Consider the following 15,795-nt stretch of genomic DNA (forward strand, 5'->3'; position numbering starts at 1 on the left):
AAAACACAAGAGACAAATTCTGCTGGAGGAGTGGGTGGGAGAGGACAGGCAAGGAGGAGAAAGTTCAAGTGCTCCTGGGTGGGAGGTGGAACAGTACTGGAGGTAGATCAGTCTGTTTTGGTGAAAACAGCTGTTATTACCACATCTGGTTCTTTAACTGCCTGTGAAAGTGTGTCTTGTGGGAGCTGCATGGCTCATGCTTAGATTAATGACTTGCTCCTCTGCTTGATTCCAATACAGGACTCTTCCCCCATCTCCCAAGTGGAAGAGGAGCTGCAGTCTTTAACGGTCTCCCTGCATGATTCGTGAATTTCCCAGATGATTCTCCTGAGTGGTGAGGACACTGAAATGGGGGAAGCTGTGTAGAGGATTAACTCTATTTTACCAGAATCTGTCTCTAACTTGCAATGTGTAAAATGACAAATATGTCTTTTAGAATTCCTTCTGTAATATGGTCATGTGCAGGACTTTGGTTATTGCATGTCCCTGAGGAGAGAAAGAGAATGTCAGCCTAAAATGTTGAATGCTTTGTTAGTGATTGCCAGCATGCTTGCAAAGTTGAAGCTCATGTAAGGGGTGAGGTTGAGAAACAGAGGCATGATATGAGGGACCGTCCTTGCTCTGGCAGCTACACTAGCTGCATCACAGATCCCATTTTTATGAGGTAACATGTGCCTAGGGAGTATGCTTCAAATCTGAATAATCCTGCTGTGGTCACATATAGCAAGTCTGTAACTCAGTAGCTCTGCCATGTACCAAAATATCTAATGTTAGGAAGTGCCATTTCAGAAATCCTGGTCTCATTTCTCAATGCTCTGTGCTAGAAAACAAACTCCATGGGTGTGTGTAGTCCTGCAGTGCCTCTACAATAGGAGGCTCTGGGGGCTGGGCTTGTGCTGGAAGATTTTCCATCTCTCTTTGTGCCTCCTGCTTCATTCCAAGGGAGTGAGACAGAAATGAGCCAGTGGAACTGTACAGCCGGGGGCAAGTAATGAGCAGATATAGAAGCTCTGTGATTCCATGGGGGTATCTGAAAAATCCAGGGCTAGTTTTAACTAGCATTTCTAGTGGCCAATTTGAACCAATTTTATTCCACCATGGTGCAGAGACATGGTGCATGGTACAATAGTAGGAAAATCCATGCTGTACATCTACTGATGGTGTTTTTCTATCACACCTCTAACTGCTGTATCATAGGAACACCCATGGTACTGCTGAAACCTTGAAACAGCAAGGCACAAGTCTCTATTTGTCATCCTCTGTTCATTAACACCATAGCTCTTTCCCAGTTGGGTTTTGGAGAACCTCTCATCATTAAGACTGCTTCTGTGAGAACAGATGGCTGCACTGTGTGACATCCCAAGTGTCTGTTGGGACCTAGCACAGATATATGGGTTTGCTCAGCCTGTTGGCCTGCACATCTTGTATTTACCTGGTACTAGGAGAAAGAACAAACATGGAAGCAGCCTGAAACCCTGCAGACCAAGCCCTCCCATGGCCATAGGACCAGTGCTATTGACACTGGCCCATCTCTGTTTAGGTTTGGGGGTGAATGTGTCCACCCTTTGAGAACCACAGCCGAAAGCTCTGCTGCAGAGGCCCTTGCAGAGTTAATGCATAGCTCCACTGCTCCCTCAGCTCCACTGTTGTGATTAAATAACATCAGCTGTGCTAGGAGTGTGGCAGGGAGAGCAGGTGGATCCTGCCAAGCCAGTGAAAAACAGCATTTCCTCTGAGAAGAAACACACCTGCAAGTGGTGTGGAGCTTCCTCCCACTGCAGCAGAGGTGATGGGGCAGCGGTGGCTCAGGAGCTCTGCTGTCATGCCTCTGGTGACATTGCGTGTCAGGCTGCTACTGAGGCTGGGCAAGTGTGCTTGTCCCCAGTCCTGCAGGGGAGCTGAGGGGAGCACAGAGGCATGCAAAATCCTGAAGGAATGTACAAAATACCTGCTGGCTAAGAAAGCTGTGCACAGTAAAATCTTGCTGGACTGCCTGGCCTTTAGAGGCTGTTCTGTAAACAAGGTTGCTTGAGCCTATTTTTTGGAAGGAGCTAGAAACTCTGGTTTATCTGAAACTTGCTGCAGAGTAAACATTCTTGAAGACAGACTGATGGAAATGAATTAGTTGCAACTCGGGTGCAGTGACCTTGGTGGTGGTTGTTCTGGTCTGTGGTTTTGGTTTGCCGTCTTGCAGTATGTTATCTGAGCCATCCAGGCTGTCAGGTCAATTAGCGGGTGCTGCTCTAAGTGCTGCTTTCCTGCCCTAAAAAGCCAGGCACCGGGCTTGCCCCGTGGCTCTGGTAAGGCTTGAGGCAGCGTGTCATGTGTGGGGAGAGGTGCTGCTGCAGCAGGTCGCTGAGGGGGCCGCCACCACACGCTCGCCCCGGCCGTGGCAGGGAGGCAGTTACATGAGGGCTGCCTCCTCATGGGTGAGCTCCATCGGTGAGCTTTGACAGGAGTGGGAACAAGCCTGCTGAGAGGCCTCGGTGCCACCATTATTTTTCCCTCTGGCATCTCTGGAAGAGCCTTGAGACGTGAAACCACTATGGTGTCTGTTTTTCCCTTATATGTAACTCTCCCGATAAAGGCCGCATGTGACCTTTTCTTTCTTGTTGTTCTCTGTTAGAGGAAAAGAAGCCTGCCCGGCCTTGGGTTAATGCTTTTCCTTGCTCAAATCCTGTTTTTCTAAAGTTCTCACTGAAACACTCATATTGTTTTTAGGACAAAAATATAAAGCCCAAATATGCACTGGCGACATACAAACAAGGCGTTTCCTTGAAGCGATGAGAGGCTGCGCGACACTGCCAGCGAGCCCTAGGCCGGTGCCAGGGCTTCATTGCTGGGCAGTGGCTGCTCTACCAGGCACATTCCTCCCTCCCCTCAGGAGAAGCACTGTGTGAGAGCCCTCTTAAAGCAGAACCTCTCGTATTTAGCTCCCCTCCTTCCTGTAATAACAAATGGGGGAGATTGTGTAATTTGCCGCTGGCTGCCAACGTCTCTCTCAGAGGTTTACAGAAAACTTGCTCATGGTTTATTGTCATTGCTGGGCCTGACTGGAAATGAAGTCAAATGCCAGCTTCAAAGCGAGCTGCTTGGTGTTACTCTGTTTGATACTTTTTCCCTGCATGCCTCTTCTCCCTGGGTAGCTGTCTTGAGGTCACAGCACTGATGGTTGTTTCTCTTTTGAGGTTTCATGAACAACTGCAAGGGCAGGAAAGGCTCTTTCTCATACATGCATGCCACATAGTGCTTTCTGTTGTGTGTGACACTGAGCATAAACCAGGCCTGGCTGTTGGTTGTGCCCTCAGTGCATGGCTTCACAGGAGCTGAGCTCTCCTCCCCAGATGGTCAGGAGAGCACCTCCAGTGCTCAGGTCATGGTCGGTTGGCCACGAGTCTTTTTGGAGCTGTTTTGCGATACTGTGTCCACCATGGAAGTGACAGTAAACGTAGGTTAATGTCCTCTTTCTACTAACACCTTTCTTAAAAGTCCAAGGATTGGAGCAGAAAGAGTCAGAAACAGAAGCCTCTGTTTTTAGTTTGTTTTTAGTTTGTGTCACTTTAAGGCTCTGCTGTGGTTGGGGCCATCTGTGTTTGTCAGTTCCTTCTGTTAACCAAAAATCCCAAGCTGAGGAAAACGAAAACCTGCCTTGCAGTTGTAGTGGGATGGAATTGGCCATGGGCTGTGGCAGAGCCAGACAGAATTCCTGCCTGGATAAAAACTGACTATTTGAGTAACTTGCAGCAAGAATTTGACTGCGAAGCTGGCTCGCTTCATCGCGCTGCCTGCAGATGTTTGTAGGCTGTGCTGAGTCAGCACCGTGCTCTGGGGTTTGTGGTGTTCCTTGGCTGTGCCTCAGGGGAGGCTGAGCACAATTTCTCACTAAAGCTCTTTGATCCTTTCTTTTTGGTTTATTCACAGTTCAAATCTCCCCGTTACCTTTCATTCTGCTTTTGTGACCAGCTGCTGCAGTAGTGTCTCTTCCTCCTTCCCATGGATTTTGGAGAGCTGATGTGGATTTCATCATGGCATAGCCATAACTCTGTTTTTCTGTCACTTTCCTGAAAAATCCCCAGCAGTTTCAGCAGGTCTGATGTTAACATTTGAGTTTTGTTCTCCTTGTTCAGTGCACCAATGTACTTCCTGTTCCTGACAGCTATGGGGACTGTCCTCTGCCTCGTGTGCCCAGCTGAAAAGCAATCATTTTGTTGAGGGCCAAACATCTCTTGCATTTTTCTTAAAGTGACTGGGTTCCAGGCTGACTCGAGGAACAGAAAGACCAGCTTTCAGCCAGTCTCATTTCCTGAACTAGGTTACCCCAGTGTCAAGCAAGTGCCCAGGTTGGTGCACGGTGGGGATGGCTGTGCAGTGCTGAGCTATATGGGTTTTGACACCTTCAGACAGCAGTCTGAACAAGGAAATTCTTCTTGTAGCTGATCCCCACACATCACATTTAGGAGTCTTTTAGGAAGATGTGACTCCACAAATCTCCCACCTGTATGTGTTTTTTTTGAACTGAGCATTCAGGGTGCCGGTCTCCTTCCTGCTGGGTTTGCAGACTTTAATGAATTCTTGAATTCCTGCTAACAGATTTATTTAGCTAAAAAATAAAAAATAAAAAAAAATAAAAAAGGAAGGAAAAAAAAAAAAGGAAATGCCCCATGAATGCACTGGAGATAGAATCAGGCTGGAAAACTTCAAGACGGACTGCTGTAATAGCACAGCCCATGATGTAAAACCCATGTGTTCAGCAGGCCAGATGCCAGGAGTCCCAGGCTCTAATCCCAGTGCTGAGCTCCCAAGCTTGGGTAATAAAATTAAAGAAGAGAAAGAAAAAGAGATCTTGTTTAAATTTCCTCATGTTTTCCTCAGCAGGCTCCTTTTACCACATGCATTATGAATTTAATAGTTGCTAGGTTTCTTAGGTCTTCTGCATGAAGTGTTTTCCAAAATCTGCAGCAGCCCCAGCCTTTCTGGGTCTCCCTGCTCTCAATTCAGTACAGTGAGGGCTTGCAGCAGCTGTGTGATACCCAAAAGCTCTGTCTGCATGACTGCGTAGCTGAGAATAGCACTGACTGACAGCCTAGCAGTAATGGAAAACTTTGTGGGAAAGAATTTTAAGGTACAGGAAGCCAGCATGTCTGTCAGAAGCCTATGGAAGTGCAGACGCTAATTTGCACCTCAGGTCCAAAACACGACATTCAGACTGATACTCAAAATAGCATCATGTGTCATGCTTGTCACCCTTATTCTCAAGGGTGTCACAGCTCTTCTACCTTTGATCATTCTGCATACCTTCCTTCTGTAAGGAATGGGGAAGTAAGTTGGTGGAAGGTCTGTGCATTTTGGGAAATTACATGAACTATACCATGCACACAAAAAAAGTATCTGGGTTTCTTTTTTTTTTTTTTTTGCCACTGTGATTACAGAAAGATCTTGCTCTACAAGAAGGCATTTGTAAGAAATGTGACTGTCCTTCATTAGTGGGTAAAAACAGTTCATAGGTCTTTTGGGGCCCGATAGTAGTAAGACCTTTGGACATACAAGATAAAGAAAAACTGATTTCTGAAAGCACTAAGGAGTAGATTCAGAACTGGAATATATTTCTGGAGCCAATTAGTAGGAAGAAACTTGAGAGTTTTGCCTAAGGAATACAGAATTGGAACTTAAGTTATGGATGCTGATTCAACAACTGTGCTATTTTTGGCACCTGAACTGTTCTGATGGCTGTTTATTTTTAAGGTCAGTTTCTGTTTGCATAGCATATACACCCTTCTGGTGGGTGGGAGGCATTATAAAAACAATCACCGCTGCTCAGAATTATGAACTAAACTTGAAGAGGGATGGAAAAAACAGAACTCAGTGTACTTATTACTTTAAAAAACATCTGTTCAGGTCATAAGGTTTGTTGATCTGCTGTAAGCCGTGCCCCCACCAGAAAAATACTATTGCAATTAATATAGACTACTGCAGGAGATTGCAAAACACTTGGGAAGACTTGGATGATGATAAAATGGTGTAAGAAGAAAGATAGAATCAGATTTGGCAATTTTTTTGAACGTATTCACCTTCAAGTAGTACATAAAAAAAAAAACAGAACATTCATCCCATGGTTAAAGAGTTGCTAAGAGCTGGATTTTGTGCTGGCTAGCCATGCTTGAACCAGCACATTTATCCCATCCCTTGTTTAAGACTCCTGTTAAATAACAACACATTTCAGTGACATATTTTTCTGTCTTCTTTATGTTGGCCATATCTTTATTCACACAGTCAAGTAATACAAATTCATTTGACAGTGGCAGTTTACAAAAGAAAGTACAAATGATTATTTTGAGCTGATTTTTTTTTTTTTTTTAATAAAATAACTCTGGCCAGCTGATATGCAATGCAGTGTTTGGACCAGATACTGGTATGAAAATGATTTATAACATTGGCAGTGTACCCTCGGCTATGTTCCTTTCCCAGAATTTAAGATACACAATACAAAAATATACTAAAATAATAACTGAGTTTGTAGAAATGTCTGCTGCAATATAATTGCTGTTGTCTAAGTCTCAGTGTACGTACTCCCATGCTACATTATGATAAAATATTTGAATAAACACAGTTCATTTCTAACAATTTGAATGTTTTAAGTTCATCTCAAAATAACTTGCTTGGGTTCTAATCCTGAAGACACATTAAGGACCTTAACTTTGAACTTGTGAGACTGATACAGTGAGATGAGCATCAAAATGAATGTTCAGTTTCTTGGTTCAGAAAGGGAGTAGAGATTGAAATACTGAACCTCATAGGATCTTTACTTGGGATATTTTCCTGGATTTTTGAAGACTTTTAACAAGTCCTCACTGGGCTACCCCTTTATGTGGTAGGCTTGAGGTCATCAGGTTCTGGTAATCTGGTGAAACTGCCGGGAGGTGAGGTCTGGGATTCTGCACTTGATTCAAATGCAGTAAGCTTCCTCCTCCTTCCCTTCTTTCTATAAATGTACCTGTCCCTCTTCCCCTCCCCTCCTCCTTCCCTCCTTGCCCGGTATCACCAAAATTATATATATATTTTTTAATATGAAAGTGCCAAATGCTCCAGCACTTTGCTAAGGCTGCTCACGTTGAGCATCATATGACCCCTATGCCTTCACAGGACAATTTCCTTAGTGTTTCCAAAGTTCAGAAACCTTGGTGTAGAAATCAAAGTCTGTGCCTATCTTACCACATGCTGATAAGCAGCTATCCAGTCAGGTTTGCAAACCTGCAGTGAGAATACCTGAAGTAGATCTAATGCTTACAAAAAATGCCAGCCTTGGAAGTTCTCTGTTCTCCTTAAGAAAATGCATCATGGGAAGCAAAAGCACCAGTTTTCTGCATTGCCCTATCTGGAGCTTTCCTTGCCTCTGAAAGAGAAATTCACTGCTGGCAGGCAAGCATGTTTAAGTCAAGGATTTGCTCCTTTTTCTCCTGAGGGTAATCTCAAAGCATTTGAGAAAAAAAATAAAAAAATTAGTATTGTTCTATTTTTGCAGACAGGAATACTAAGGCACAGAAGGGTGAACTCGTTTGGATCAAGACTGATCTGCAGGTCTCTAGTCCAGGCTCTTCACTAGGCTGTCACTCTCCGCATGCGAGACATTCTCAGAATGATGAGGGGTAACACCCTGACCCTTTGTTCCCTCGCAGGCAGCACAAACAGGAACCAACATCCACCTTCCCAGACACGGCCTCCAGAGAAAATGATAAGGAGGACATGCATTGAAGGCCAGAAGTTGGCTTCCTGGTGTTTAAATTCCACTGATTCCCAAGGAGGTCAGCTATGGAAAGATGACCAAGATACTTCTGAGGTATAAAACTCCGTGTCTGCTGGCCACTGGTCAGCTTTGTCATCGTCGGATTTGTCACTGTCGTCACCGCTGGAGGGTTCGCAGCCTGCGATGGCAGAACAGTACCGCTCCAGCTGCTGGCAATCAGCCTCTGCTTCCTTCTTCTGCTCTGCCAGCAGCTGCCTGTAGCACAGGTTGCAGACCCTCAGGGGTTTGGGGGACAGCCGGGGCATCAAAAACCTCTGCCTGGAGCAGTCCCCACACACGACAAAGCCACACTTGCGGCAGTGGTGCCTTCGAGTGAGGGTGGAGAACTTGGTCTGCGTGCAGCGCATGCAGATGTCTGTCGCCTTGTCTGGGATCCAAGGGGCCGCGTGCTCCGTGGAGGGCTGCCTGCCTGTCTTTGTCAGCAGGTGCCTGATGCACTCCTCCAGATGGCTGATCCACTCCTTCCGCTCTGTCAGGGAGGCCGCAGAAACCACGAAGGACTTCTTTGAGGTTTTAATCATCCAGCGGTTCTTCATCTGCAAGGTGTCTGGCAGCGTCTCCAAAGTGACATCTTCAAGGGGGATGATGTGCTGGGAATTGTACTTCCTTTTGTTAATCACTATGCTACCATACACCAGGATGTCGTTGAAAAGGAAGAATATGCGAGGCTTTGGTTTCTTGCGGCATTCTTTGGTTAAAATCCCTTCTCCTAGGAGGACTCTTCCTGGCACAGCTAAGGGCTGGCCAGAAGCCCCAAAGCAGTTTTCCACAGCAGCGATGCGCTGGCTGTTGATCTCAGTGTTTGCGAGGTGGTCCACCATCTCCGGCTCACTCTGAGGAGAGGAAAATAAAGACGGAAGTGATGAAGTGCACTGAGCAAACTGTGCCAGGATGAGGCCAAGCATCAAACGTATGCACAGGTGAGGAGCTTCTAATGCAGACTGGGGTTAGGAGCCATCTCCTTGCCACTCTTCATGAGAGATTATTGCCTTTTAAGTTTTCAAAGGTTCTGTCCCCAGTTTACAACAGCTTGGTCTCTGCTGGGCTGGCTCTGTTTACAGCAATGGAAGCCCTCTAATACGGTCACCTCTTCCATTACAACTCTGCTTTTCACCAGTATAACTGCATTCCCACATAAAAGGAGGCAGGCTGGTCTAAGTACTGCATACGTGGGTGCATTACTTGTTGTGGAGTTGCTGTACTGTGAAGCTGGAGGGTGCTAGGAGCACCCACCGCCCGTCCTGGCCAGTGAGTGTGGCTGCAGCGCTGCACAGGCACCCTGCTGGCACACGGAGAGCACCCGTGGTCTTCAGAGCAAGCGTCCCATCTCTGACAGCACGCTCACCGAGGGTCAGTTACACACACACACGGTTACACACACAAATGAATGCCATTTTAGGCCAGAGCTCAGGCAGGCTTTTGGAACAAAACAGAGTGCTCTATTGTTTGTTCCCACTGATCCTCTGTGCGTGACAAAAAGGAGAAAAAAGGTAGGGGGGAAAAAAAAACCAACATCATCTGAATGAATAAGCCCACACGAGCCAACCGTTCTGCCGCTGCCCCAGCTGTTTCAGCTGCCTATTGCATGTTCCTCCAGCTACAAGACACATCATTCTGAAAAGTCTGATCTCTGCTGAAAGGGAAGTAGCATGCCGCACACTCACCCTTCCCTACACCTCTGCACCCTTGTTCTCATACAACCCGTGTTTTTTTTTCTTGCTTTTAAACATAGATAAAAGTAACTCCAAAGCAAAAGCAAATGTTTTGCTATTCAGTTTGTAGTGAAGAACTGCTTTACGTTGCAAGTTCTATTTTTCAGTGCACCTAATTCCCTCTCTGTTTCATGGTGATGCATCGAGACTATTCAGGCCTAACAATCCACAAGAAAGTGAGTCATTTCCTCTTAAAGCGAGGTATTTCAGAGATCACGAGGTAGCACAGCAATCACAGGGATGTGTGTAGCCCTAGTTTCTATTAGCATTTTGTATAATAACTAATATATAGAACCAGCCTCCACAATTTTTCCCATCCTTCTTACACAGAGTCCCTGCAGCCATGGAGCATTGCAACCTGGAGGGGAAAGGGAAGAGAAAGAGGGCAATATGCTGAGCTGGGTATTTTGAGGATGATCATGATTTACATTCTTGTCTTGCCCTTCACCCCTTCAGAAAGCTGGAAGGGAAACCACATAGTGGCTGTAAAAGGTTGCTGCATGCTGTTTACGTCTTGCCTAAGCTATTTAACAAACAGGTCATTCAATTCTTCTGAGTCCCCAGATTTTTTTTTCTCTAGAGCAGGCCAGGATGTTTAGAATTTCCCTACAGCCTGCACAAAATAGATACTGGTTTATTCCCGGGGAGAACCTGAATGAAATTACCATCTCTGCAAAAATAGCTTTAAGCAAGAAGTGTTGTGTAGCCAGCACTTCTGAAACTCTGGCTTCTGTGAGGGCAAGTATTGGGATTTCTAGTTAATCCATGAAGACAGCACCTTCTGCAGCACAGGGCTTGTCTGAGACTGCAAGAATGCCAGCAGGGCTCCTGCCAGCCCTGTCTGTTCCACAGAAATCTTTCCAAGACTCACTCAAGAGCTGCTGGGATCAGCTTGGATACCAACCCAGTAAGGCGAACAGAAGCTGACAAGTTACTAAAAGAGGACAATCCCAAGGTGAATTGTTCCCTTGAACTACAGGGAGGATCATGAGGCTTCCAACTTCCCCCTTTAAGGATGTGAATTTTCAGGGTCTTCAAGTACCAGAGCAGATCTGACAGATTTGGACAGAGCAGATTTGATGGATTTGTTTTATGTTAAACATCAACTCGTGTGTGTTCTCCAGCGTGAAATGCAATTTAAAATTAACTACAATACGACTACTTACAACAAAAGCATCAGCGAGACAGTAGCAGTATAATAAAATACCTTCAGAGGAAGTCAAAGAAGTGAGCAACTCTGAAGAAGTAGGAAACTTCTGAATTTTTGTTTGGCTTTTTCAAGAAAAAGCGAGGGGAAAATAGCAGGCTTCAGCTGGCTGATTGCAAAAATGATCCCATGCCCCATTCTCCTGAGATCAGTACTGTGCCAGCAATTTGTAGTCACGAGGTGGTCGCCATGAGCTGACGGCATGCTGAGCTACTGGGGGCGTGCTACTGCCAGATGTGCAAGAATGCACAGGTATGATACAATCAGCAGCAGCCCAAATGATGCCCCAAAAACCCACTGTTTAGTACTTAGTACTTGCTATCAGGAGAGAAGAGAGACTCTGTTCCCTTCCTTACAAAATGCAACAAAATGCTGTAAAGAATTTTTGGCACCAGCAACACCAACTGGGATAAATCAAGCAGTTTATCTTGCTCTCGCTGATCTTGATTCCTAATGCTTGCAGATCACAGAGACCAACTTTTCTCCTGTGTCTTTTATTCTATGCATTTTACAAGCACAGTCCAAGCTCTCAAGTAAGTATGGTACTTGAGACAGCTCTATTTCCAGGGTTTTCCATGCACCAGATCCCAGGGGAAATGAAAACATTTTGCCAGATGTAAAGACTGTGCCTGAAGAGCCAGGACACACAAGCTAGATCGTTTTCAAACAGGAGTGCAAGCCCTATTGAGGTGAGAGCTTTATCTATTGGATTTCTTTGGCCTATAAGCAGGATAGAATGCTTTTGGACTTCTCATATCATAGAATGGCTTTGGTTGGAAGAGACCTCATAGATTATCTAGTTCCAACCCCCCTGCCATAGGCAGGGACTTGCTGCACGGGGCAAAAGGACAACAGGACAGACAGGTGATGGACACAATTCTGAAACGCAAAAGAAAGAAAAGCAAGTTTCCATTATGTGTCACACTCCCACTGGGAGGATATCTTTGTATTCCTCCATCCCTCTGAGTCATTACATACTTAAAATCCATGAGTTAACTAAGAAAAGATAACTCCATCCTAGGTAGGATTCACATTGCTTAACTCCAGGCTCAGACAAATAACTCCATGCATCTTTGCACTCCCTTATCAGTCAGTGGGGAGAAACAGCCATCTGTAAGGGCACCTCACCTCTTCCCACCATTTGGGAGATTAATCCTGCCCTGAGTTTCTAGATACTGCTTGCTTTGACTAATCACCCACAAACTGATTTTGTTACTACTGTGACTCACTGCAAATAATGCTCAGCTTTGCCTTGGAATGGGAGTACTGCCTACGACAGTTTCTGAGTCTGACTATTACTGCGGTTTCCTTTACTGTGAAGTGAGCGTCTCTGCCTTTAGGAACAACAGTGATGCGATATAAAAATCAAGATATAACTTCTAATCTATTTGATTAATTTTGGTAAATATATTTTTCCCTCTTTCTTCAAGTTTGTTCTGTGACATCAGCAGGATCATGGTGCTTATTTACCAAGTGATACACGCATATAAGCATCTCGTGGCAGAAATATTCACAATTTAAATGAGAGAGGGAAGATGCACTTTTACTGGTGTTCTACTTTACATGGGAGTTTTTGGCATGGCAAAGTTTGATTTTCTTCTTCTTTTTTTTTTTTTTTTGGTCAAGTTCCTTTTTTTTTTCACGTGATCAAATATTATGCAGTGAATATATTAACCCAATTTATACAATTGGCATTCAAAGGAAAAAATACTATTTTGTCTTCACTCAACTCCACATCTTTCAACAAAGAGCGCTTGTTAACTTGTGATTATAAATAGCCATGTTGATGCATGCCAGGCAGAGCATTTTGTCCTAAGCTCCTGGATCAGTGAGTCTGGAGTAGGTTTCTCAAGGCTGTTTGTATCTAACGCGTAGACCTAGCAAAGCTGTGAGCTGTTCTACCTGGTTCTTCAGTTCCCTCTGTCAACCCTAACTGACAGTCTTGTATCCCCTGCATACATAATGCATACCAAATGCAAGGGTTGGCCCGCGGAGATGAGCACGTTGAGAGCAGGTCTGCTGGCAGACTTCAGCAGGCAAATGCTCGGAGCCTCCTCTCTCTCCAGACCTCGCTCCCTCCTGGTTCAACCAGCTGTGAAGTCTCTTCTGGAGTCAGAGCTGCCAGGAGCTCCTCCTCACAAAGCACACTCGTCAGGAGGTGGTCACCTTTTATCCAGGCATTCGGTGCCCGGGGCAGGCATTTAGAGAAATAGAAATCCTTCCACTCCTCTCCCTGCCTGATTAGAGCTTGCCTCTCCCTCCCTCCCACGCATGCTGATAGCTGCTGAGCCACCGGGGTACGGGAGGGCGCTGGCAGTGCCCTCCCAGTGCTCTTGGCAACCCCGCTTTAGGGCTTGGACATTTTGGGAATGGCTGTCACGTCAAGCCTTTGGCTGAGAAATGACACCTGTCCTAGTGGGGTATGGACTAACCATGCTGAGCTTCTTGTGTTGCTGCTTGGTGCATTCAGGACCTCTGGGACGTGGGGCCAGAGTGGGGCAGCAGCCAAGCAGGGGCTTTAGAGGAGCTCAGACTGATGCTGTCCCGGCCAGCAGTTGGTCACTCAGGTTCAGCTGTAGCTCTTGCACGTACCGCCCAGCTCTGGGGCACCCGAACAGCTTCGTGAGGAGGGAAGGAAAACCCAAAACTCCCAGAACGGCCTCCTTTGCCTTCCTGTCCCCCACTCTCTCCATGCACCCGCTAAAGCAGCGCAGCCGGGCTGCCCTCTGCACACCTCTCACTGTCCTTGCTGGGTCAGCAGCACGAACCCGGGGACCCGCCGCTGTCCTGTGCCCTAAGAAGCCCTCGGGCCCTCCAGCAAGGAGGCTGCGGCTCCGACCTAAAGGCACGTGCTCGGGCAGCCCGGAGCCAACGCGAAACAGGTACGGGACAGCAGGACCCGGGGGGGAGCATCTCCCCCTCTCGTGCCCCGTGCGGGCACACGGGCAGCGCCCCCCGCCCGGCTGAGCCGCGCCCGGGGCACGCTGCTTTTCTGCCCCCCTTCCAGCGCCGAGCCCTCTCCCAGCCCCGGGGCTTCCCGAGCGGCGGGGCCGCCCCGCTCCCGGGCGCTGCGGAACGGCGCCCGCCAGCTCCCCGGCACCGCTGCGGGCTAACGGGGCTCGCTCCCTAGGCAAACCCCGGCGGCTTGCCCGGAACGCGACACCGCGCCGCCCGCACAACCTCCCCCCGTTCCCGTTCCCGTTCCCATTCCCGTTCCCGTTCCCGTTCCCGTTCCCGTTCCCGTTCCCCGGCCGGTACCTCCGAGTGGGCAGCTCCGAGCAGCTCCCTCCGCGCCGGGCGCCCCTTCGAGAGCCCGCCCCGCGCCCGCCCCGCGCCCGCCCCGCGCCCGCCCCGCGCCCGCCCCGCGCCCGCCCCGCGCCCGCCCCGCGCCCGCCCCGCGCCCGCCCCGCGCCCGCCCCGCGCCCGCCGTCCAATAGGCGGCGCTCGGACTCGGCGCGCCGCCGGGAGGCCACGCCCCCTGGTTGGGCGGCGGCCAATCGGGGGCCGGGGCGGGGCGCGCCGCCGCCAGGGGGCGCCCCGGGGCGGTCTCCCCGCGGTGCCGGAGGTTGGCGCGGGCCGGCGGGGCGGAGGCGGCGAAGCCTTCGAAGCTACCGGCTCTGTCGACGAGAACTGAGCCGCCCGCGCCCATGCATAATTCAGGCGCTCGCTCGCCCTAATGGCTTTTCTATTTTTAACGGGAACTGATGGACCTGTCAAGGCTTTAGAAATGTTTTTCTTCCCGGGTTTTCGTTTTCTTAGGTAATGATAATGTGTGCTGGGAGCTTATGGCGCCCTTTAGAGCTGGAGTGCTCGGGCAGCTGCATGAAGTTTCCCCGCGACGCCGCAGGAAGCAGATGCTAGGGTCAGGCCATCCACACCTTCCTGAGCATCTGGGAGGACAGACCCGGCAACGGAGGCTGTTGGGCTGAGCGAGGGTTTTCAGGTTGTTTCTCAAGCTCAGCTGTGGGGTCTTCCCTGTCCTTGTGGGAAGCATGCCCAAGCAGCCTGTCTGTGCTGAGAGGTGCAGAGCCGGTGTCCGTGCTGGGCACTTGTGAGCCTAAGTGCTGCTCCATGCTCAGCCCTGGCACCAACTGGCCCAGCTGCCCCAAGAGCTGACTGTGGCAGACTGGGGAGCATCTATCCAGTTAATCCTTGATAAAATGATTTTTTTAAATTGTAAAACTGTAAGTACACAAAACCCTGAACTGAGTATGCTAGAGTCAGAGCCTGTCTTATCCACCACAGTAATTTAGATCTAACCTAATGGACTGCCACTTTTAAAACTTTTTTTTTCTTTTTTTTACCCCCCCCCCTCCCCCCCCCCCCCCCCCCCCCCCCCGTATATCCTAAAATTACTCTGAATTCACTGTTGGGTTGTCGTAATCAGAGTCTTCATCACTTGTTTCTCAGTACACTCACCTGTGCAGCAATCACTGCATGGTAACGTGTCAGCCAAAGGCAGCATCTGGTGAGGCAAACAATCTGGGGTTTGAAGGTTGTGTTTACTTTCTGCCACTTCAGTTGGGAGTGAAGGAGTGTTTAGGCAGCTGCTGCATAAAGCAAGGGAAACTTCCAAGTATACACTGTGCATGCCTTCAGTGTTTATCAGTTGCATTGGGGAGATGATTTTTTTGTTTGTTTGTTTTTTTGGAAGCTATTACATCCCAGTTTGAATGCCTTGAGTTGAGATATAAACTCAGAAGGTAACCAGTAATCTTAATGACCATTTGATAGTGAGGCTCAGGAGCTCTTTTTTTCCTGGCGGTTAAAGTGAAACATTTGTGAGACCACTTGAAAAAGCTGCCGCCTGAATTACCAGCTTTTAAAGTCTCCTTATCTTGCTCTGGTTGTATTATCTGATCTATTGCCTCTGGCATTTTCTCTAAAACCACTTGTTTCTCAGTAGCAGAAATACCTTGCCCAACTGGGATGCAATAATTTCAAAACAAGTAAAGGAAACTGCAGCTGCTCAGCTGAGTCAGCCAAAGGTAAGCTCTGCAGGGGTGAAAATGGATTTTTATTATCTTCTAGTGGCAAAGTTACTACAACAGCCTGCAGGAAAAACTTAGATTATA

At 47.8% G+C, this 15,795-nt stretch overlaps 1 protein-coding gene across 1 annotated transcript; it reads right to left on the reverse strand.

Moving 5' to 3' along the window:
- Positions 1 to 7,027: 7,027 nt before the first annotated feature.
- On the reverse strand, positions 7,028 to 14,004 carry PLEKHF1 (pleckstrin homology and FYVE domain containing 1). The gene is made up of 2 exons (XM_032195615.1): positions 13,979 to 14,004; positions 7,028 to 8,634 (listed from the first exon to the last, which is right to left on the reverse strand). The coding sequence occupies exon 2, from the start codon at positions 8,620 to 8,622 to the stop codon at positions 7,801 to 7,803; it is 822 nt and encodes a 273-aa protein (XP_032051506.1). The 5' UTR covers positions 8,623 to 8,634; positions 13,979 to 14,004; the 3' UTR covers positions 7,028 to 7,800.
- Positions 14,005 to 15,795: the final 1,791 nt, after the last annotated feature.

The sequence above is a fragment of the Aythya fuligula genome, chromosome 12 (genome assembly GCF_009819795.1).
Source record: "Aythya fuligula isolate bAytFul2 chromosome 12, bAytFul2.pri, whole genome shotgun sequence".
NCBI classification, from domain to species: domain Eukaryota; kingdom Metazoa; phylum Chordata; class Aves; order Anseriformes; family Anatidae; genus Aythya; species Aythya fuligula.

Bases quoted from the DNA above. Each gene is read 5' to 3' on its own strand.
- PLEKHF1 (XM_032195615.1), bottom strand. From the start codon at position 8,622: ATGGTGGACCACCTCGCAAACACTGAGATCAACAGCCAGCGCATCGCT.